Here is a 24,630-nt window from a genome sequence, read left to right as displayed (position 1 = left end):
ATATGTATTTTTGGGAAAAAAAAAAAAAGAATAAAAATCAGTCAAAACTTCTTCAATCACTTTCTATGTTTGTATCTACAAGTTTGTTCACCTGTACTCTCTGTAGATTTGAGTCTAATTCCATAGAAACCCAGTAGTAATGCAAATACCTCAAGTGTAGCCACTTCCCATAAGCTTTAGGAAGTAGTAGCTATGTAGAGGGAAGAGATCAACCGGTGTACTCAAAAAGCCTCTCACTAGCTATTAGAAAGAAGACTTAGATACATCACACTTCGCTCCTGGGAAGTTAACCTACAAGAAACAAGGTTTCTTTGGTTCATCTGTTAATCAAGTTCTATGCTAGTACAGTAACAACGGAAAAAAAGATTAACTATCATGTGAATGAAAAACAGATTTACATTAACAAATATTGCTAAGATTATTATTATTTACAACTATATGCATATAGATTTGCTTAGACAGTACATAAATTTTCATACAACAACAGCTCAAAGAAAGAAGTTTTGGGGTTGCTTTTTTTTTTTTTTTTAAAAAAAAAAGAAGTAGGATATTTTGTAATGAATACAACAATCTGAAAATACCTAGAATTTTCAAGGTGTTTCACCCCTTAAATGTTTCTACTAGATCAACACACAAATTGTAGAAAACATGAATTAATCTTCGGAACAGGTTTTTCTGAATGGGTTCAGTATGTTGGGCACTTAGTAAAAATTAATCATTTGTGTTACATCTGGAGTCAACATGCTGCAAATCTTGATGACAGGAACTAAGAATGAATATGTGAACTGCAATTGCTGAGCTGGCTGGAAACACGATGAGCAGACATCAGTGAGGATGAGGACATTCAGTGTTTGAGTTTCATATTTCCTACAAAATCTCAAACTCCCTTGTGCTGAAAAAGGCCAAATTCACAATTTCAGCTGGATTAATAGAAGTAACTTCTGACTCTCTTAAACCACCTGATTTCAAACTCTCTTGATTTTTATTCCTATTGTTAACAACTAAAAAAACCCATTTATTATTTTTGCATTTCTTTTTCCACTTTTTTTTTTTTTTAATTGAACGTTACTGCACTAGTACTTCACAACAGTTTAGAGGTAGACTGTTTTAACTTAGAGGGAGAAACCGAAATGCTTCCATTCTGGGTGAGAAAAGGAAAAATAAAACAAAAAAACCCACAACAAATCTGAAATGCTAAGTACAGAAAGTATCACCCTTGAAGCCACAAATGATTCAGTAAAATACTTGAGAACATGCCTGAGTGAAAATATGTAGGTAGTCCACTGATGCAAGCATTTAATTCATAGGTATCTAAATCTGACCATTCACCTTCAGGTATAGCTTATTTTGTCCCAGTTACTTGATTTGCTACTTTAAGAATGCATGCCCCTCTGTGCTGTGCCTGCCTTTCAACTGACAATGAGGTGACCACTCAGAACTGAGTTGAGGGTATTACTTATTGGGAGGGCCTTCACATCTCAGATACTTGGGCTATGTTTAAACCACTGGACCTAGAACAACTTCCAGCCCAGTTTTGTTCAGCAGAGTAACTTCCTCACAATACGCCTACAATATTTGTATTCACCTTTGTTTTCAGGAATTTCTGCTATAAGAAAAACCAAGCTAGGAAACCAAGAATTACAACATTTCAGATGAGCACAGAACCCAGTCCCAGGGGACATACCATGATAAGCAACGTCTGCAAAACTTACATACAGCCATTTTTAGGCTCCCTGGTGCTTTCCCTATTTGTTTGCTTACCAATCTTTCCTTTTTCACTACTGTGACTCAGACAGAAAGGGCAGAGAACAGTCTAAAAAGATCTAGAATCAGTATGGCAGGTAGGTCATTTCCTGCAGAAGGGCTGAGAGCTGTAACTCCATCTCTTTGAAAGGAGAGTGGCCGAACCTCCTGTTCTCTTTCACTGAGCTTTTGCAATTAAGAAAACTGTCCAGTTACTAATACTTGTTCATCTCAGTTTACTATTGCCAAAATTTATCTCAGGCTCTGAATTTGTTTTCACAATGTAACTCTTTAAAAAGAAGGGTTAGTTCAAAGAAGCATTCAAAAGCATAGATCTTAATTGACTATCAGGATCTCGTAACAAGCCTTGCAATTAGGATTTCCTACTCACCTGCACCAGAGATTGTTTAGTTCTAGCTAGTTGTGGCAGCTCCTATTCAGTACACTGACTCTACTCATAGGCTTTCTACGTATACTAAATAGGAAAAAAACCTGACTCTGGATTTCAACAGAGAATCCCTTTTTGGATACAGTGTTAAGTGAATACACATTTCTCAGAATCTCCCAGAAAATAAGTATGCTATAACAGCCAAAACTGAAATGTAATCACCACCAGCTTGACGCCGATAACTATGATTCACAACTATTTAGAAAAAAAGGGAAAGTTCAGTTATGTTTTAACTTCATCACCTACCTTCACACAATGATACGTAGCATTAGCAGCACAGACCAAGTTATTATTCGGCCATCCATCCAAATCTGAATCCTCACCACAGATGCGTCCATCACCGGCATAACCTGTCCTACATTCACATTTGTACATAGGATCACTGAAATGGCCTAGATAGATGCACTCTGCAGATTTATGGCAGCTGTGTGTCTTGTCTTTGCACGGATTCTCAGGTTCACAGACCTGCAGCAAACAAAGCACACTCATTGACACATAACAATTGCAGCCAGCTGTCTGCCTCAGTTTTGTCAAAAGCAGATCAGTCATCTGTTGCTCAAAACAGCAACTTTGCTTTAAGTGTGGTTAGTAAGTCACATTGCTGTCAGTTCACATCTTCAGGCAATAAGTACAGTGAAAATAAGTAAAAGAAAACAGGAAAAATATGGCTATTATTCAAAAGAAACTGAAGTGGCTGGCATTTTCAGAACTCCATCTGCTTTTTTTCATGGGCCATTGATGTCCACAAAGTAAACTATACTCACCTGTTTACTTTAGTAGTCTGGCTGTCAGTATGTAAGGACTACATTTTTTTTTTCTTGCATCAAACGACAGTTTAATGAGTTTTCAACATTCTCCTCAAGAAAGATTAGTTACCTTGCTTATTTTCTTTGGCAGGATCTGAGAATCTTATGCAAGATGTTTTATGTTTAGTCTTCATACATTGAACTAACCACAAACTTATTCAGAAGCAGAGAGGGGGCATCCTGTGGCATTTGTTTTAATGTTTTTGTCCTATCTAACAAACCATAATTTTCAATATCACTTCTAATTTCTTCTATCTTTCCCCATTGATAGGTGTTGGCTGAATGGAATTTGGAATTCAGACTTATGTCTGATGACATCCACATTAACAGCAATACTTTTCTCATGAGAATAACTTGATTCTTCACTTTCTGATATCCTGAGTAGATACATAACCCTGAGACAAAGCAGTGCAAAACAGACAAATGCCCACTGTCAACATTTTATCAACAGTGGGCCTAGGCAAATATCTAGAGAAAAAATAAATTAAAAAAATTATAAAATAATTAGTGTTTTGCCACACAAACAAAAAAGTAACCAGGAACAGGAGTTCAGGAGTTGTCTACTTCATGTTATCTTTGTTTTGCACACAAGTTTATCACTTTTTCATTCAGACACTTTTGGTGACAATTATTCAGCTTCTGGGCCATAAGATTCTCTTCAACATCACTTACTTGCTTCTCTGTCTTGGCAACTTCCAGCCCTACTCCATAGGGCTGACTTCCTTTATAACGTGGAGGACATGGCAAGCAGTGGAAACCCGGATTCGTGTTCACACAGCGATGGACCTGATTCACCTTAAAGCAAACATCTGACACAGCTATACACTGGAGGAAAGGGAAGAAAGAAGAAACCAATTAGATGCCCATGTAATTCCCAGATAACTAAATCTTCACAGCAATTTCCATATGTTAATGAAAACAAAGTCAGTACCTCATCAAGATCCTCACAGACTGTGCCATTGCCAAGAAAACCTGCTGGACATGGCCCACATGACCAAGATCCATCTGGGTAACTGTTGCATTCTGCTCCAGGAAAGCAAGGATTTGACAAACAACCATCTGGAAAAGACATACAAAGAAAGCACAAATTGAGTTAGGAGCACAAAAGGGCACGTAAGACCACTTAAGAAACAGCTCTTCTCTATTCATTAGCTTAGATCACAACTGATACAGCCAATTCACAAGAAAAAAACCCTACAAATTAAGGTCATTAAATATTGATATTGATATTACTATGAAAATATTGCAGATTGCTAAATCCATTTGAACATGCAACAGACTTTCAGGATCTGACTGAAAAGCATCCTCTTGAGCATCCTTGCTCAAGAGAAGCCAGCATCAAGAATATATCTAAGATCCCACTGTACTAAACAGTACACAAGAGAACTTAGAGGTGCTCTCCTGTAACAAAGATTTAATTAGCAAATTTCTGTAGTGTTAATTAAAGATTTTTCCACTGCAGAAACAAAAGCAATGATAAGTAGACAAACTAAGTAAAAAATGATTAAATACCAACCAATTGGGCAATCCCTCTTATTGCACATATCATGTTGCTTAGTATCTCCCACACACGGCTTTCCTCCATACTGTGGCTCTGGACTGTTACAGAGGCGAGATCTCTCACGGATTCCTCCTCCACAGGTAACAGTGCAAGCAGACCATGGAGACCAAGGACCCCATTGGCCATTCACTAGAATAGGTGGAGATAGAATAAAGGAGAAGAGCATCACAGGCAAAATACAGGGAACAACAATTGGTGCCAACAACAACATTCCTTTCTTCAGATCCCTGACTGAAAACAGTTTCTCACTACACACAGAGGAAGAAAGATGCTGACAAAGCCTTATACTGAGATAACAATATTTGAGAAACAAACAAGCAAATAAAAAGTACCCAACTGCTTTATAGGCATTTTTTGGCCAATAATACAAAACAGCACGTAGCACCCACTGGCATGGTGCATTTCCACTTAAGCTGATCAGAGCAAGTACAGTGGCTTCCAAGCTCCATTCTAAGCTTTCATTTTGTACAAACAGCAGCATGTATCTACAGTACACAAACTTCTGCTGAGCCATACCTGAGCTCCAGGACTTTAAGGTAACTATGCTCAATGAAGCATTTATATTTTTATTCTTATTTGGTAACTCATTCATCAGCTTATCTTCAATGGTACTGCTTAACTCACTAATTTAACTGTCTAATTCTTCTGCACAATTTATACTGGTATAATCCCACTGATTGTTATCATCATTTCAGGAAAATTCAAGAGTACAAACATCTTCAAACCAAAACATCTTTGTTCTTAGTACTGTAAAAAAAAAAGTGCCAAGGGCAATGGTTTGTGTCCTTGAATAATCTTTGTCATGGATGCTAACTTTGCAGGCACAAGTAGATACAAAAATACAAAAAAGCTATTTAATTAACACTGGGCAAAAAGCTTGACATCAATTTCAAACTTACATCCCTAGAGTAGAAATGAAAGAGACAAGGAAGTGAAGAAATAGAAACAAAGCGAGGAAAAAATATATATATTTAAACTCCTAGGAAAGAGAAAGAGTGGAATGAAAACTAATCTCTTTAGAGATTGCTACATGTAGGTGAGGAACAAAAGTATGACAGTATGAAAAAAAGTGTGTTGCATATGTATAAACCATAGCTACACATACATTCAAAGAAGTCTGGCTACTGGGGGATTATGTCTTTTCCTAATGTGTAGCGCCAGCTTCATTGTAGATGGAAAGTATTTCTGCTATAAACAATAAAAGTGTTGAACTATAAAAAGGTAAATTCTCACTCTGTTAATGCTTAATGCCTAAGCATAACTTGGGAGGTTTATAGAACCTCAGGCTGCATTGTTACCTTCATTCTAAAAACATCATTAGACAGATTAGCAACAGTAATTACATGCAAACTAAGACATGGAGGTCAGCTGTGAATATTAGGAGATTACACAGCAACTGGTCTGCAACAGGATCTCCAGTTCTTCTGGATCTCCACAACTTCTGTGGCCACTAACTGCTGAACCTGAAGCTAAATCTCAAAACTTAGAGCAAATAAATGTCGTTTCAACCCCTAAGCTGTAATTTATGTTTTCTGACATAGAAAATCATTGTAATATAGAGTTTTATTAAATGAAGAAGTTCAAATGGAACACTGTTTTATCACCTTGGATTTAAGGCCACATACTTACCCGGGCACGGGGCCTTCTCACATTTCTCTGTTTCACGTCCATTTCCAACACAGTTTTTCCCACCCATCTGGGGAATAGGGGAATTGCAGAGGCGGATGCGGGTGATATTTCCTACTCCACAGGTAACTGAACATGAGGACCAGGGAGACCAGTGACTCCAACCACCATCTTGACGTACTGCCAGAGAAAAGAGCAAATTCAAGGAAATAACCCACCTGCTATAGTAATATAAATCCTCCTGTAAGCTTAAATCTTCCAATCAATCTTGCACCACATGTGATGCACATCTACTTTCCTACTACTATCTCTTACAAACCCCAGCATTTCATCTTGGTCATTCAAGTGCAGCTTTCTTAAGAATCTCAATGACCAGTAGAGCACTAGAATGTTGGACATTTTACATAAAAATAAACTTGTTCCAATTGAACAAATATTTAAAATGGACAACTAGCAGCTTCAGCAACAACCTTAGGCACTCCTATAGCTTGCATATAGCAGTTACCTGCAACAGTAATGAGCTACAGTTTTTGGTAAAGATCATGATTTTTCTATGTGCCTTAAATATAAAAGCAGTTTCATACTTTCCAGAAGTCTTCTGTGATTACTGAATTCCTAAACTCTACTCAGCTACTGAAACAGGCCAATAATCATGAACAGCAGAAGATATCTATGTTCCCACATATCATAAAATGAACCATTTTCTTTATGCTGACCTCAAACAAGAAAGTCCAGTCTGTAATGTGAAAGAAAAGATGACCTACTATCCTCCTATTCAAGAGTGCCCAGAATTCACATAGATACTAAACTGACAGTAAATAGAAGAATATCAAAAGGGGAGACACAACAAAGAACATAATGAGAGCTACCTCAGTTATGCATATACTTAGTGACTAGCAAGTGTTCACAGAAAATTCATGATAAGTTTATTTTTGCTTTGAGAAATGAAAAAAAACTTTTAAGAAAGGGAGAAATTTATTACTTACTGCGATGGTCACATTTCTTGAAGCTACACATCCTTGTCTGAATGTGTGGGCCTGTACAAGCACTCCTGGTGACATCACAAGACCTTCCTCTCATCTGAGTCCCAGAACCACAGGTAACTGAGCACTTTGTCCAGTCTGACCAGGGTGACCAGCCTTCCTCACTATCATCAGCTTCAAAGTAAAAGGTGAAAAAAGTGTTTAGCATTGAAAATTGCTTCTACTATCCTACTTGGAAAATTTTTAGTTCTCCTTTTCTGTATTATATATGTTTTGTCCTTTAGATTTCTTTCTAATTTTGCTTTCCTGGGTTGTCAATGAAGTTAGGAAAATATGGTTGAAAGTAGTAAGAGGTTAGCTTGGATTAAGTTCTCTATATTTCTGAAATTCCCATTCATGCAGTGTAACTGCAAAAGGCACTGACCTCTGGAGGAAGAAGGATATTTTATCCTAGAATGCATCGAGACCAACACTCAATTCTCACCTGCCTTTAACTTTAGCATATAGGTCAGTATGAGATGTGGCATCAGGTCTGAACAAAACATTAGCACGAACATGATCATAAGCACATTGTAAGAACATGCTCTCTCCTCTAACCAAGCAAAAAACCTGAGTATATTGCTATTGTACTGTTATTTAAAACATCAACCAAAAAAGTAAAGCTGTTCTCTTCTGTAACAGATCTGTCCAACTACGGAGAAAAAGATATTGAACTTACACTGAAGTCATGCAGTGAAATCACTGAAACAAGCTCCAATTACTCCGTAGTCCACAGCCTACAATTGTTTTAACTTTGTCAATTTGCTTCACATAAGTAGAATAAGCAAAAAGACACCCTAATCTATGTTAGTCTGTTCAATTAGGCAGTATGGAAAACAAATAACAATGCACAATAATACTGTAAGCCAATTTAAACAAACAACAGTGTTCAGCCTTGGAAAACAATTCAGGAGGAGTATGCATCTAACCGTCAGCATCTGACTAAGCTTGTTAGCAACCAATATAATGACTGAAGTGAGAAAAACTATTCCAGAAAGTAACTGTGAGCAGCAAAGTTATTTCATATAATCCTTGTATACAAATGAATTTGATTTCCTCTTACCTGCCTTCACCTCATTTTGACCTTTGTGACCTACTGGTAGTGGTTTTAGAAATCAACAGAGTGTATCTTTTTCTTTAGATAAATACTTACAGTGAGAGCAGACTGGACAGCATTCACCTTCAATAAAGGATGGATCAGCACAAGAAACTGGTGGACAAGTGATTTGATGGCACACAATTTTTGAGTCCTACAGGCAAAGAAAAGAACATACTGACATGCTCACATAGACAAACAAATCAAGGCGAGCCTATGGGGAAATTTCACAAGTAGAATTTGTATTCATTCTAAATGGCTTGGACATAATTTTTTATTTATTTATTTATTTATTTATTGTGAGGGAATAAGTTTCAGAAAGTTTGGGCCAAGCCCTCAGTAAATGTGACCAGACCTGGACAGTCAAACTGGATTAAAACTATTGTTTGTTGGTGCAGAAAAGAATATTTCCCAGATCTTACCTGACAGGTGCACTTTGTGCAGCTATCTACAATCCAGCTTTCACTATCTGCAAAGACTCGGCCATCCTGCCAGCAAACTGATTGGTTCTTGAGTGTTTTGTTTGGCCCAATCAATTCCCACATAATTTGATTCTCTTCAGACTAGAAGATGAAGCAAATGAAAAAAAGTTACTATAGTTTGTAAGCAAATAGCTTTAAACAAAGCAAAACTGAGAAACACTACCAGATTTAATTTTTCCGTTAAGAACTCTATACATTTACTCATACATAAATACAGTGATCTCAGGTACAGCAATATTGTAAAGCTAGAAGTACAAATAAGTTCACATAGTACCAAGGGAAATCCATTCTGAAGAGGCTTTCTTCCTTTGGATGGGAAGATTTTACTCTTGAGACATAATGGCATAATAGTATCTTCTGAAGGAAGTTTACTAAGTTATGCAAAATAAGAGGAGTGGCAAATTTCAGTAATTTGTCACCACCTTACTTCAACTATCAAAATTCCACACACATACTTATAGTTTTGGTACTCCATGTAGCCCCTTGCTGATGTACTCATAAATAGTATAAGAATGGTAACAACGTTCTAACAGTTTACAGGTACAGTTTACAGCTTGCTAACTTTCAATTTCCATCCTTGGAGTATGTTTTAGAGACCAGATTTCTTACTCTGTGTAAGAGTGCATGTGCTTATGTTCCTTTAAACCCAATCAGTTAAAACCAAGCCTTCATTAACACCTCATATTCAAGAACTACTTTACTGGTCACTTGGAAAATGTGTCTAATCTCTACAGTGCGTAGCTATCCAAACACGTATACCTCTGTTAACCACCCAACTCTATCAGTATCAAGCAAAGTATTACAGCAAAGGTTAAGTTTTTCAGACTTGAAGGTACTTGCCACTTTTTGGAGGTTATCAGCTAAATTGTTCACCACAATGCGCAGGCCAGTGAGCTCAGTGAACATCGTTCCCAGCTCTTCACAGGACCGGTCACAGAACTCAGCCTTCTTCTCTGTTTTTTCACCTACGTATTCAGTCGTGACAGCAGGGCTCAAGTGAAGGATTTCAGTGCTCTCATTGATGGTGTTCACTTCAGCTAATTGCAAGAGAATGAAAAAGAAGAGATGAATATACAAAGTTCTCCCACAGTACACATGCTAAAGTCATAGATTGGTACCCATGGAATAGCTTCATGCCATGAATACCCTGAATAAAACAGGGGTTGGATGTCAGATGGTTCCAGTTATAGTCTTTCCCTTTCCAAAACTATGAGCCAAGCTTTGTGTTATACAGTCCTTACTCTAAAACACCGTTGGTACTGCATCATATTCATTTGCCAAGTAAGTGTAAGTAAAGGACATAGTATTAAAAAATATATAATAATAATAAAAAAAATCAAAGCCATCTATTCAAAGCCATGAAAGATTCCTTTTTTTTTTTCTCTCCTTCCCCAAATCTTATCATGTTTCCTCAATGCAGAGAAAAAAAGCAGTTGAAAGTCTACCAGAAAGTTGCTGGTATGGTTCTGCCCACATATCTCATGCCTAGTTGGTCCAGATTTGATCAAATAAGCAATTTCTGTAAGGACTCTGGACTGTTCTGTGTTGCATTGGTTGATGTCAGACTCAGAGTAGGCATTATATTGATAGCTTAATTCTGAACTTAAGTGGAAATTAAGCTGAGATCAGTCTCGATATTTGATTTGTCACTCTTGCCACTCCTTCAGGCAGGCCTTAATTAAAATGAAGTTCAGTTCTCACTGTGTAATGCGCCTGAACATGTTTAAATACCAGAATTTAAAAGATCTCTGTCTATTGCAAGCTCTTGAAAAAGAAAGTAAAAGAAAGCATCAGCAAGAATTTTTAAAAAGTAAAGAAAGAGTACTCATAACTAAATAAAACCTAATAATAAATACAACCTGAAAACTAATAAAATTTGTCTTCTATTAAGCATTTAAATCCTCATCAGGTAAATATCCTACACCTTTCATAGAAGCTTTATGTAAGAACTCAAGGGATGTTCAAATTTGTATCAGCTATAGAAAATCCATACTGTTCCATCTCTCAGAAAAGGCTGTTTACTTGATTTAGTAACTCTTGAGTTATTTAGCAGTAACTCAAGGTTACCAAGCAAAAGAGAAGCAAAGTGTACAGCAACTTTAATCAGTAGAGGAATGTGAGCCTTAAAACATATACTAAATATCCAACACTATTCACTGTTGATAAGTCATTACAGGTGGCAATGCCACAAAAAGGAAAAAAAACTAACCAATAAGATGACATTCAAAAATCACTCCACAACCATATTTAAGATGCTTGTTTTGATGTGCTTTTCTATTAGCTACAGAGAATCTACTGCTAGCCTGGGACTACAACAAACTGTTTGCAGTGTTCCAGCATTTATGTAATTGTCTATCTTCACTTATAGGATGGAAGAAAACTGATATACCACATAATGATTCAGAAGTCTCTGTGTCATAACCATTTAAATGCTTTTTGATTCCCTGGAAAGAATGCAGTTTTCCTACCACACTGAAACACTAAGGTTCTCAGATTCCCCCATAGAACTTCTCAGGTCATTCATTTCATATTTCTCAAGCCAACATGGAGTATGCCTTGACCGGAACATTCTAAGAACATTAATAAAGATGCAATCTCAGCAGGAAACATAAACCAAAACTATGTCAGAAGAGCTAAATCCACACTTCCTACTGTTACTTGGCAGCAACTTAAAGAAGATGCCTGGGGATCACTGCAAAATCAATTCTCTGCTGCTGGTTCCTGCTAATTTCCTAATGACCACACGATTATCCTTAAAATGAGAAACCAGAAGAGCAGAATGTACATCCTCTCACATATGCAAATATCATGCTGTTGATCTAGCTGGAGAAGAGATTCTAGTTGGAGAAGGAATTTTACTGATGTATACATTCAGGCACACTTTTATCTTCTATCCTACTCACCACTGTGCGCAGAACCTGCTTAGAGTATTTGCAACTGCCACACTGCAGAGACACTTTTCTACACCCAATTCAACAACAGTCCCAAGCTACCATTTCATCATACCTCACCTTCTCACACCAGAATAAGATGCATTAGAGAAACACAATTGCGGTTCTGAAAAAGCAGTAGCATTTCACTGATAATGTCTGCCACATAACTTAGGTAAGTTTCACACTTCAGCACCTGTGCCTCAGTTCAGTGGATGGGCAATACAAATGGGAAAATACTTATTTATTCTGTGGTCAGTAGCATACTACTCATGGCTTTGTAACTGTGATAAGGTGAATGGGTAATGCTATAAAACCACAGTCAAGTATGTGAGATGCTTCTCAGGTCCTTCTGATGGCCTCAAACCACAGCATACCATTAGCCCTCTTCTGCCACTAAATAAGCAATTTCCATATTGAAGTGTTATCTCAGTAGTGTAAAGTAAAAATATTGTGTATAAAACTATTTCATAAATATTTCCCAGGAAGGATAAAAACAAAATCTGCATAGTTTACTGGAACTGAAATTTGGTAGTTGACAGACATGATAAAATATGCATTATAGCAGATACAGTAAGTATTAGCATGTAGAACTCAATTATCCCTTTAGGCACCCATTGGCTTCCCCTTTATAGTAGAAATACTGTATTCAAATATTCCATTTTTACTTGGTAATATTTCAAAACATTTGGACAAGCAATCTTCCTTTGTATTAATCAACAAATAAAAACACAAAAGATTTGAAGATACCCTATTTAATTCCCAAAACCATCTCTTTTATTCAGATTACAATTAGATCTAAATGTATGTTCTATTTTTGTATTTTTTCCACAGCACTTTCTTCCACTAACTGTTTAGTTTTTTAAACATATACATACACACTTATACAATACACGTAAGTGTGTATTTATATACCTTTCAGAAATTTTCAATTACAAAAACTCAAATCTCTGTCTCTCTCTGAAGAAGTTTACACTGCTACTGCTTAATTTCTGGGGTTTGTACAAGCAAGGAAAAAGGCTGTGTACAGTCCACCTAAAAGGCTCAATGTCTTATTTCTGTCACTTCACCAAGAAATAATTGCATTTCAGATGAAAGGAGTTTCATATAAAACCCTGAAGTCCTGTCTGCCTTGTACAGCCACCATGTTCCTCTACTGGAATCAGTTATCTTTGAGCCTTTACTGAACTGCTGCCAGTTAAAAACCCTGGAAAGCAGAATAGCACTTCCCTTTAGATCTACTACAAAACCTTAGTGCACACTTGACAAATTTTCACTACTATCATGATGAATCCAAAAAATTCCCACACACAGAGTGCTCGCCTCCTGGAGAGGTCAACATGAACAGGACTAATTAGAATATACCGTAGCCTGTCATACACATGCCTTCCATAACTACATTTTTTTTTCTTCTTATTTTGCCTTGGTTGGTTTGATGAAAACCCTTCTGGGATTCAAACCCAAAGCCTCTTTCATTCAATATTCCTCTGTTGAGGAGTTAGTTGTCTTTAAGACTCGACAACCTGCTCATGAACCCACTGAGGCTCAGGAGCATTAGTCAGAAGCAATATTCTTAGTCCTGTGCTCAAAGCATCAGAGATTTTTTCTCATGGTAAAATACAGATATCTGCATATGCAATTCTAATTTTTTTTTTTTTTTTTTTTTTTTTTTTTTGCTTGATAGATTTTTATCTCAACTTAAAAGCAGAGTTATAAACCTAAGAATCATGAACTAGAGAAGTAGGTTGGACAGTAGGAATGGTATCTCAAGGTAGCAAACAAGCACGTTCCTTTTACCACCAAAAAACAGCTTGCTTTCTTCTTCATTATCAAGTAAGAATCTTCTACAATTTCAAATAGATCTGTTTCATGGCTTTAATACAATATGTCATCATTGGCATTCTCATTTTTAAGGTCTACTGAAAGACATTAATGAGGTTAAAAAAAAAAAAAAAAAAAAAAAAGAAAGCCTTACTTGACTGTCTCCTCTGGCATCCTTTTTTACGTAGAACATCCTCTATGGAAGTATCAAAGATTAAATGAATATTTTGCAAAAGACCCTGTAATTAAAAAAATATATATAAATAAAAACCAGCTTGACTAATTTGGAATTATACTGTCTCAAGCCCATACCATTGACTGCATTTAGCCATGATTAAATACCAAGATAAAACAATCTCCACGGCATGAAAAAATATATATTGATAGTTTTATTATATACAATTTCAGTATTTTAAGCAACAAGTTAGGTATGTTCTGAAATAGGTCATAATAAATCACTAATTCATCAGCTGTGAGCTCAAATCTCTACCTCCATAGGGTGCGTTTTAGATTGTAGTTTCATAACACATTGGCCATGAAGTCAAAGCCAACTTCTGAAGTTCCTACCCCACTGTACTCCATTATTTTCCATTTTCCATGCATCATACCTTGCTCTCTCCTCAATTGTGCTGACACAATACTATATAAACAGACTACTATGTTTCACTTTTAAAAAATCTCAAAAAGAAAGGAATTATTTTAAAAGTAGATTTCAGTGGTCCATTGAACTGTACAGCTCCAAAACTAGTTCCATTAGCACAAATGACTGTCAAACGTAGTCATGGAGGCAGAGGGTGTGAGCAAGAACTTCCTGCTTTCCTGCCAAAATTAGTCAACCCATAGGACCACCCTCCAGCATGTCACACTCTGACTGACAACTAGATGGCACAACAGGATGAGAAAATGAAGGGCTTTTCAAATTTTTGAAGCCATAAATTAATTTGATTTCAACTTTAAGTGCAAAGAAGCCATCCTTAGAGCACCAGGACCAGATCACATCATTCTGTGGACAGGATGTAATTTTAATTTGATAGGAGAACTAGAGAGTTTGAATGTGCTTAATTTTAAAGCAAAAGAGAAGCAAGATGTTTTTCCATAAAAACTTTCTACCAGACTGATCAAAACATTTTGTTCTGGTTTTGTCTGCTTTTCAAATGCCTCTCTTTTTATCTTTGAAACTGAAATGAAAGGTTATTCAAAATGGTAAACCAAGACATTCCATTATGGGAGCAACACCGCATCCTTCAACTCTATTAAAACTTCTTTTCCTTCACTTGATTTTTTTTCAAATAAAGTTTAACAAATATTGACAGGCTCTGTGAACAAAATGGACATAGTACAGAATAAACAAGTCTTCAAGATATTTCCAAGAATCACCCCTAAAAATGTGACATGTTCAGAAGTTCCTGCATCTGGAAAAGAAAGAGGGTGGTTGTATAGAAACGCCCATAAACAGACTGTGCATTTTTCCTGGTCTTAGACTTCTCTTTATTAGTCCTTTGAGTTTTCAGGGATTCCCAAATACATGCAATAGGTATCCAGTAATGAATGAAAACATATCCTGGAAAACTCTGATTGGCAATACCTCTGACCTCATCAAATCCAAGGGTCTTTGTGAGAACAAAATTGCAGCTATTGCATCTTCAGTGACTATTTGCAGCTACATTCTTACCTCACCAGAGACTTACAGGTTACCTACCCTGAAATGATTCTCCCGAATGGACCCTTTTGCCACATACATTCTGCTGTTCTCTGCTTTCAGTTGCTCATAGAAAGGCTCCTCCAGGATAAAGCTGTCGATAAGGTCACAGCCAACATAGAGGTTGTAGTTCTCTCCTGTTACTTGCACGGTGAGATTCTTCCACTGCGAGTCAGCAAGGTCCACGTCTTCCAGGGAAATCACATTCTGGAAGCCATCCACCCAATAAATGAGGTCCAGGGTGTTGGCTCGGCCATTGGAAATTATCTCAAACTGCCTCTCACTGATGCCAGGACCCTCTAAAGCAAGGATAGTGCCTCTAGATTGCCTGTCCTGTCTCAGGGTGGCTGAAAGGATAAAGCCCTCATTTTGCCGTATGAGTTTAACAATCTTTTTTAACTTCTCTGGTTTAAATGGAGGTATATGGTCAAACCGAATGAAACGATACGCTGGGATAGCGGGATCTGGACCCCGAAACAATTTTGCTCCAATTGTCTTTCGGTTTATGTTACTGATTTGAAGTAAATCAAAGGTATTCTCCTCTTCTTTGGCATCATCTGAAAAAGTAAACAGCACGTGATGACGTGACTATGAGAAGTGTCTTCAGAAACACAACTCTGCACACAATACTTAGTAACTGCAACATGTGTGCAGATTAGTAAACTCAATACTCTCTTATAATAGCTCTACTAACATGCAAGTAAATTGTATTCTTCACCTGTAATTTTCATTTATGGCAACTCTCTTCTATGCACGTGGGCATAATTACATTTCATTATATAACTCTACATACAACCACACATTTTAGAGCACTGTATAACACAAACCTGCACACAATACATGCTGTATGTTCATGCCTACACACAGATGCATGTAACAATGTAATCATTAGATATTTTTATAAATATATTATATATGGATAAGGAGGCAATTTCAGTATTTTCACTGTCACCTAATAAAAATCAAATTCTGAGAAGCCATCTGGCCACAGGAAAAAAGGAAGCATGAGAAGTGCTTTTTAAAAGTTCAGGACAAAAAAGTTGGATGTAAATGAGGGCCTGGCATTGTGCCAATTTACATTCTACGACATTTGGTCAGCAGAGGGTTATTGCTCTACCTCCATCTTTTCAAGAAATTCAGCCGACTCAGCCATTCTGTTTATGCTGCCATACATTTACACCACAGAAGTAAGCATAACAGCAATTACTTCTGAGATTATGTAGGTGTTGATCAATGATTTCTATAGAAAACTTTTAGTTTTCTAGTTCTAGCTTTTAGTTATTAGTTATGGAATCTCCATTTTGCAGCAGCTAGATGCAGCTATCAAAATAAGATCCAGCAACTACAATTCCAAGATTTTTTAAAAGTCTTACAGAATTACTGTGTCCACTATAAATCAGGCAAGTCTACTTAAGCCAGATTTCAGGTTTGTGACTTAATCTAAGAAGCATTAAAACTTACCCTGAGCATCTGAGGAAACCCACAGGGTTATCAAGACAGCAAGCCACAACAGCCTGCTCCTCTGCAGCATAACTCCTATGAATAAACAAAGAAGTAGTATTAGGAAAATAATTGTTATCAACTACAAATATTTTAATTAACTGCAGTATACACCATAAACAGAATTTTCATTATATACTACACATATGAAATCAAAATTTTTATATTTTCTGAATATGTCATACAAATTCTGGGATTATTTTTATTCCAGAAGTAAAGCATTACGGCAGCAAGCAAAAGGATGACGAATAAGGCTCATTTCCATGTAAATGGCCCTAGGAGTAAAAAACAAACAAAGAAACAAAAAAAGAAAGCCATGCAGAAAAATGTGTGTTTTTTTTCCTTTGCAATTGATACCATGTGGCACAGATACCACCACATAGCACTGCATAAGACAACACATAAGTACTGCATCTTTATGTCGGATCAAAACGCTGAAATTTCTTGTTCATCTGAAATTCCTAGTAGGATACAGGATCTTATAAAGGCCAGATCTGACTACTGGAAATAGCTTCCAGGATCTTTCCCAGTATCATCATACAAACTCCTCTTTCTCATACACGTATCATTATCCGTTTCTACAACGCACTGTACCCAATCATAGCTGGAGAAAGTGCCTTTCAACACGATGCTATTCCTGCCCTGCAGCGCTGTACAACCACAAGACACATAATTGCATCTCCATATGCGTGCGCTCCCACAATGAATGGAGCAGGCGGCGGTCGCTCGAACGTGCAGACGTTCCCTTTTCTGCGTGCACCCATCAGCACTGCCAACACTCCGCGCACGCTTGGAAGCACTCAGGGATACCACCTATTCCCTTTCTCATAGAGATCTTTTTATCTCCAGGAGCTCTTATCATTCAGCACCTCGATGTACTCCGGCTACAGCCGCACACCGATCAACGCAGGGCAGCGGCTCAATCCCAGCTCTCGCTCCCTGTGGGTTCCCCCAGGACAGCTCCCACCCCGGGGCAGGAGGTTCCTTTTCCCACCTCCTCCCCCCTAGAACCCGAGGGGCGCGCAGCCCGCTTCCTCGGGAGAGCGGTCCGGAGCCGGATCAGCCTACAGCGAGACGCGGCGCCTTACGCCTCACCTGGCATGAGGAGAGCCGACGGGGCGAGAGGGCTCTGCCTGCTCCCGGGGCGCTGCCGGCGTTGCGGAGCGGATCGCGGTGCCCTACCGCCGTCGCACGTCCCTCCGCGGCCCCGCGCCCCGTGCCGCCGCCTTTATGGGCTGCGGGCCGGGCCCCGCTGTCAATCAGCGGCGGCGGGGCGCGCCCCCGGCTCGCTCCTCGGCGGCAGTGACACGGCCCCCCGCCGCCCCCTCCCCGCCGGGCCGCCCGCTCTCGCCTACCTGCGGGGCGACGGCGGCCCGGCCCCCTGCCCTGTACCGCCCCGCGTGGGGCGGGGCGGGAGGCGGGCCGGGTCCCCCGGAGGAGCGAAGGGGAGGCTAGGAGAGAAGAGAGGCGGTCGGGAAGGGGTGTCGTGATCCTCGATTGCCCGCGGCTCTAGGGACGGTGGAGCGCGGCCGGGCCGGCGCGGCAGAGCCCCCGGGAGGCGGCGCCAGGCACCGTGCGTGGCCGGGATCCGCCGCTGGGCTTCCCGAGCCGCGGTCCCACCAGCCCTGCGCGTCGGCAGCGGAGGGCTCGTACTGCGGCAGAGCTCAGCCTTCCTCAGCGCAGAACGCTCTCCTCCTCAATCCTTTTTTCTTTTCACTCTGTGGTGGCAACTCAGCTGGGCACCATCGCCCAGTTGGTAAAGTGCTTGCCGCGGGCCAGTCAGAAGCTCATCAAGGGTGCACTCCATCCCTTTCTTCTCCTGGTGGGAGCGTTGATCCCCTTTCACCTGGCACTGGAATGTCCTAGGCATGCTTCTCGTGAACGGAGCCATGCCTCAGTTTAATATAACCAGCGCACAAAACATCTTTCTTATGTCTTGTTCCCAAACTGGAGAGGTCTGGAAAATGTCCTCCCAAAGCAACCCTCAGACTCATCATTTGTCCTTTTGCAGAGCAGCGAACCCGCTCCATGTGGAACAGGAGAACAAATCCCTGCGGTGGGTCCTGCCCTGCAGCACAGAAAAGTTTCAGAATTCAAACAGGAAGACCAGGATCCCTGCTTTGCTGAGGCTGGAAGCGTGTTTGCACAACATCTGTGGAAGGATTGTGCAGCTGATGAGAAGAGACATGGGTTTGGGCTCTGAGAAGTGTGATGAATCCAGAGGGTAGAGCCCCATCAAATGTAAGGTGGATAAAAACCATCAATGTTTCGTTTTGTTTGCTTTAAAAATAAAAAATAAAAATGTATGGAGAATGAAGTGTAGAAAAACACCGACTTTGTCATCACCACTTGAAATTCCAGTAGGAAAACATGTTGCTCTTTCAAAACACAGAAGACTTCAAAAGGTTCAATCTGTCACTAGAGCAGAAAATGCCAACGCAAGCATCACTGCTTTGCCGTTTGCCGTGGAAGCTCCTTCCAATTTGGCTGGCCTTGGTCTTGCAGGGTAGTGGGAGCCAAGGAACTTTCCCCTTTCTCGCAGATCCAGGGGTCTGAGCCAAGCTAGGAGGGAGAGGGGTTTTTTGTCTTCCTAAGACATTTGGTTTTCAGTTTTGCGAAACCTCAAGAATTTAAAAAAAATAGCTAATGAAGTTCACAAAACCTCAAATTCTACTGCGTTTACTCATTCCCCCCACTACATTAAGTTAGTCTTTATATATGTGGCTGTGCAATGCATTTTCCACAGGACTTTGAACAGGACTGGCATAATTGTGTTCAGGAATCTGCTTTGGGTTTACACTTGGAGAAGAAAGGGCAGCGAAGACTTTCAGAGGCTTAGGAGGTATCTGAGATAGTAGTTTACTCTTACTACATGCATATATAAAAAAACACTTTTTACAGTGCAGATTTTCAAGTCAGTAAAAAGACAGTGCGAAGCAGAGATAAATTTTATACTGATTGCTTTTAACTAGCTACCCTTCTTTCCATCTTGTGTGTGTTGCAGGAATGAAAGATAATAGCATATTGTTTCAAGCTGAGTGATTTACATAGAAGATGATGACCTTAGAGGAGACAGATTTGCTTCTCTTCTCCCTGACTGTGAAAATGCTCAGTGCTTACTTTTCCCTGGCCAACTTTAAAGAAGTAAACGTCATCTTCATCATAGGACTCTTGACAGAAAGGCTTACAGTACTGAATACATGTGCTGCTTTCCCCTACTAGCCAGTGTATACACACAAATACTAGAATCACGTTCACATCTCTCATCAGTCTACCTGCTTGTTTAGTAGAGTGTGAAAAAGAGCAAGTCAGATTTGCTATTTAGGAGCACTAATGAGGTAACAATAGTTCTCATATGAACGGTTTTCTTTGGTGTTTTACCTTTTGCTGCATTTCGTTTGAGACTGGTTCATCTGACACGAGCACAGGTACATCTCATTTCTTTACACCACCTCCCTTTGCTGCTTTCTATCTGCTAACTGGTGTTTTGTTTTTTTTTTTCCCTTCTGCATCAGCCTTAGGGACTTCCATTTTGGGTCATATGAGCTTCATGTCAAGTAGCATACATTATTGAAAACCACTGGGGAATGGCAGGACCTCAGTGAGTCTGGTTCCACACTGTCTTGGAAAGAATCGACCATTGAATTAGGCTGTATAGAATATTTCTCCACCATTATGTCATATATGCATACCAGAAGTAGAAGATGGCAGTATGAGCAATAAGGATTTTGTCCAAATCGGTTCTCCAGGAACTACCTTATATGGTAAATAATCTCTGGATTAAAATAATATTAGCTGCAGAATAATTTGTTGATTTCCTATGTAATTTCAGTAAAAGTTGGCATCAAAAAGAGATCTCATAAATGTAATAACTTTCACAAGCTTATAGGAGAAATATTGCCCCTGGAACAACAAGCCGCTTCTAAGCAGCTTGCTACCAATTAGACCAATACAAGAGCAATGGGGTAAGAATCCATGCCTCTACTATGTAGGTTAGATTGAATGTTTTAACAGTCCTTGAAAGCCCTGAAATCTGGAAATCTCTGGGCTTCCTTTGCAAGTGCTGCTGGAACAGCTGTGGTCTCAAGTTCTGTTTTTCTGTTAAGTTCCTCGAAATTCAGTGTTGAAATGGAGATTATTTTTTTTCCAATTTCCAAATGAATACATAAGGTACATCAGTGTATTTTGTGGTGAGGCTTAATTTTCATAACTAACTATAACTGGGTTACAAAATTGAAACAGATGACTTAAGATTAGTATGTGACTCAGACGTTTAGATTTCTGCATGAGCAAGAAATTACTGATAGGGAGAAAGACCTGGGTGTTTCCAAAAATGACATGCTGGAAGTACTCCAGCTAAATGCAATTTGAACACTACAGTAAATTACACTGGGGACAATGAATTCATCTAGGATGAGGGTGAAAGTTATTTTTGACAAAGCTTTTTGTATGGGTTAGTGCAAAAGTGGCCAAGATAAATTGATATTGTTATCAGATACTTAGTTTCCCTTTTTTAATTAATTAATTATTATTATTATTATTAATTCAGAAGAAGCAGTGTTCCATTTCCAACCTTCCTTAAATAAGTTGCAGGTATAAAATATGTCCATTTACACGTGCTAACATCTTCTGTCAGACAAGACGGCTGTGAGCTTTACATGTGCTACCTGCTGTACTTTTGCAATAATCTTGTCAGAGGGGGAAATCTTAGGATCATCCATTTACAAACTTAGTTCATACTCAATGAAGTGCTTATACATAAAAGCATATTTAGTGGTGTTAGCTGGATGACTGAGTTTAAAACTCAGCTAAATCAATTTCTATACAATTTAATTAATATCCTACAATAACTTAGAGAACAAGCTGGAAGGGGAGTCCTATGCCTCTAACTCATGGTCAGAAACTTAAAACAGGAAACATTCTTTTTTATAAGAGGAAAAGCATACATCACCGCAGTACTGACTTTCACACAGTACTGTAATTGTATAATTTCTGTTTTATTTGCTGTATTCTGTTTTCTGTTTGTCAAACGGAATTTGAACTGTTATATTTTTCTATGTTCAAAGACAGCCCAGCTCTCAAAGCTTTTAGATTTTAATCCATATTGAGAAATAAAGCACACTGAAGTTGCTAGTAGTGTTACCTGAGGAGCAAATGAATGTAATAAAAATGATACCTTCAGTGTTCAGCTCAAATCATAAAAATTGTTCAGGTGATCAGATGTCATTCATTTCAGTAGGAGGTGAAAAATGAGATATGAGAAGGGAAGTGAGAGATATATGACCTACTGCCTTTTCACTATATAAATGAAATACTAAAGACTTCCAGAAGTCTTAAGAAATTATAGTAAATATTTGAATGATCTCAGTCTAAAAAGGATTTTTATGAGAGACCCATGTTGGTGTGTCATCATCATCTCCTTTCTTACCCATACGTCTGTTCCATGAAGTTCAGGTTAATCCCGCTGTTGGATGTGATGACTGTTGTGGGGAGCCGCCTCTACCATGCTCACTCCCTGCTATCTAGGCCCCAAGTATTTGCACCCTGTTCCTTGCCTTCCATTCTTCTGTAGGAGCTTGAGGGTGGCCAAAATCAAAGTATGACCTCATCAGGTACAGTACATCCCTGAATCAAGGTTCTCACAGATTCTGGAGAGATAAAAAAAAAAAAAAGCACGAGAAACATACTCAAAGAATTGAAATTGATTGGGGAAAAAAAATAATAAAAAATTGAAAACCACAGAAAACAGTCTAGGGAGTTGATATCTCTCCATATGTGCAAAACTCCCACAAATGGAGTCATGGGTCCCACAGGATGAAGAGAAGAGATGAAAGAAAGCAATTCATGAAACTACTACAGCTGGCTGTGGGATTTTAACTGGGAAACAGAGCTTCATTCAGCTGTGGCTTGATAATGACTATGATGATTAAAACTGAGCAAATAATTGCCATATTTTATTATTATTTTTTCACTGAGTGAAAAACCAGTGTAGCTGGATTATGCTAGTTTAAAAAAGCTGAAGTTTAAACTCACCTTGGGTAAAAATGTGTAGCTTCACTTCTGTTTACTTTGATTAATCATGTAGTTCACATCGACCTTCAGAAACTGCAACAGGCCTTGCATATACCTTTTCATTTGAACCATGATTGTTATTTTTCTTTGTTCTTCTGAATCCAAATCCTCAATTAAGGTAATACTTAACAATCACTGAAAATATATAGAAAGTATCTAGAAAATACATGTGTCTATAATGACCTGCAGACAAATTTCATTTCCAAGGTGGCTTGCTAATTATTTGTCTGATCACCTGGATGGCTCTTCATTCAAAAGTCTAGCTCTTGTAGAACTTAAATTTTAATTCTGTAATTCATTAGAAATTTATTCATAGACTAAAGTTGAAAAAATGATATTTGTACCACTGAATTTTATAAAAATAACAGCTGTTTCAAATTGCTCCTTTTAAAGACATAGTTTAACGTTTCAGTGTTCCATATGACTTGTACAACTTTACTGTGATAAGAAGATTTTAGTAAATAGTCTATAGTCCTGTTCAGGTTTGATCTTGAAGAAACATTTTTGATCAAGTAAGCAGCAAGGCAAACTGCCTGCATCATCTTTGACTAACAACCGTAGCACTACATTGTAGTTACATGTAAGTCCCTATGAGGCCACAGTTTTACATTTAATGAAAAGCCTTTGTCAACATAATAAACAAAGCAAAAAAATATTACATATTTAAAAGCTATTTAATCTTTGCACCGTCAGAGATAGATAAGTAAATCCTTATTTGTTTCCGTTATTAAATTACTCAGTGCTGTCTTGAAGCTATGATTTTCTTAGATTTGTTTCCAGTATATGTAAATTAGTGCAATATTTGGAAGTGAGTACTTGTGTGCTTATGTTGTGTGCCAAAATTAGATTGAGGTTCTTTGTTTTTAGGAAAATATATTTTTAGTAATTAATAAAAATCTAACTGCTGGCCTTTGTTTAGAATTTCTGTGTCAGGCTCTTGGATTTTAGAGTGAAGTTAGACACTGCCTCTACAAGAATGGATTTCACTATGGAAATTATTCAACTTCTTTGCCCAAATTGGTGTTCCTTTTCTGCAGCATCAATAATAAGGAATGTATGCACTCTGGAATAGAATATGTTCAGCCAACTACTACTTCAAATCTCTCAATCAACCTTCTGAATGGAGCTGATGAACGTCACATAATGGAGGACAAGGTTATTTATACCACATGGCCTAAGTACGAGGCATGCATCAGCTTACTGTGAACAGGATTTGAATCTGGGTCATGTGTCTCTCTGTTGTTGTGGCTTGTTAAAAAGACTGCTCTGAAATTATCAGAAGATTGACAGCTTTAATATGTCACAGAAAAACAGTAATAATTTATTGTACGGTGGCTGTAGTTCAAACACAACCCACAAATTGGAAAGACATCTGGCTAACGATGCCAATGTTGTAGCCATAGGTACACAGGTTGTTCACTGATCATACATACCATCTCAGTTGAGAAGATGTTTCTCATCTTTCTTTTAAACATGCGATAGTAATTTCTGCTCCTGTTAGGACATAATCTGATCTTATAATATACATCTTCTGTGATTAGTTCTGCCAGGAGAATCAGTAGCTTCCAACTGTCTTAGACATATGGCTTCCAACAGTCAGATCCATGGAAGAAAGGCTATGTTGCCACAAAACAAAATGATTTCAGATTATTTGTTGGACAAAAAGATAATTATTGCTCTTTTCTGAGATTTGGACTGGTTAGGATGACGATTTTCTTAGAAATTCAGTCCCAGATGTAATTAAAAAGTCATCAGACTTCTGCATCACAGAAGTCTATGTGAGGTTGAACACACAGCCAAAAGGAAATGTGTTTAAGAGCTTTC

At 38.4% G+C, this 24,630-nt stretch overlaps 1 protein-coding gene across 1 annotated transcript in view; it reads right to left on the bottom strand.

Moving 5' to 3' along the window:
* The window catches only part of THBS2 (thrombospondin 2), a 33,700-nt gene extending 15,729 nt beyond the window's left edge, over positions 1-17,971 (bottom strand). The window contains exons 1-13 of the mRNA XM_031613323.2: positions 17,830-17,971; positions 16,696-16,770; positions 15,235-15,791; positions 13,690-13,774; positions 9,625-9,821; positions 8,725-8,865; positions 8,360-8,456; positions 7,171-7,341; positions 6,188-6,364; positions 4,514-4,687; positions 3,929-4,056; positions 3,670-3,822; positions 2,438-2,656 (exon numbers count right to left, since the gene is read on the bottom strand). Coding sequence (XP_031469183.2) covers positions 2,438-2,656; positions 3,670-3,822; positions 3,929-4,056; positions 4,514-4,687; positions 6,188-6,364; positions 7,171-7,341; positions 8,360-8,456; positions 8,725-8,865; positions 9,625-9,821; positions 13,690-13,774; positions 15,235-15,791; positions 16,696-16,770; positions 17,830-17,836 — 2,181 coding nt within the window. The 5' untranslated portion in view covers positions 17,837-17,971. The remainder of the gene's footprint in view (positions 1-2,437; positions 2,657-3,669; positions 3,823-3,928; positions 4,057-4,513; positions 4,688-6,187; positions 6,365-7,170; positions 7,342-8,359; positions 8,457-8,724; positions 8,866-9,624; positions 9,822-13,689; positions 13,775-15,234; positions 15,792-16,695; positions 16,771-17,829) is intronic.
* Positions 17,972-24,630: the final 6,659 nt, after the last annotated feature.

The sequence above is a fragment of the Phasianus colchicus genome, chromosome 2 (assembly GCF_987193195.1).
Source record: "Phasianus colchicus chromosome 2, bPhaCol1.hap1.1, whole genome shotgun sequence".
In the NCBI taxonomy this organism is placed as follows: domain Eukaryota; kingdom Metazoa; phylum Chordata; class Aves; order Galliformes; family Phasianidae; genus Phasianus; species Phasianus colchicus.
The sequence above is the reverse complement of the archived record's forward strand: the minus strand, read 5'-3'. Positions and strand labels throughout refer to the sequence as shown.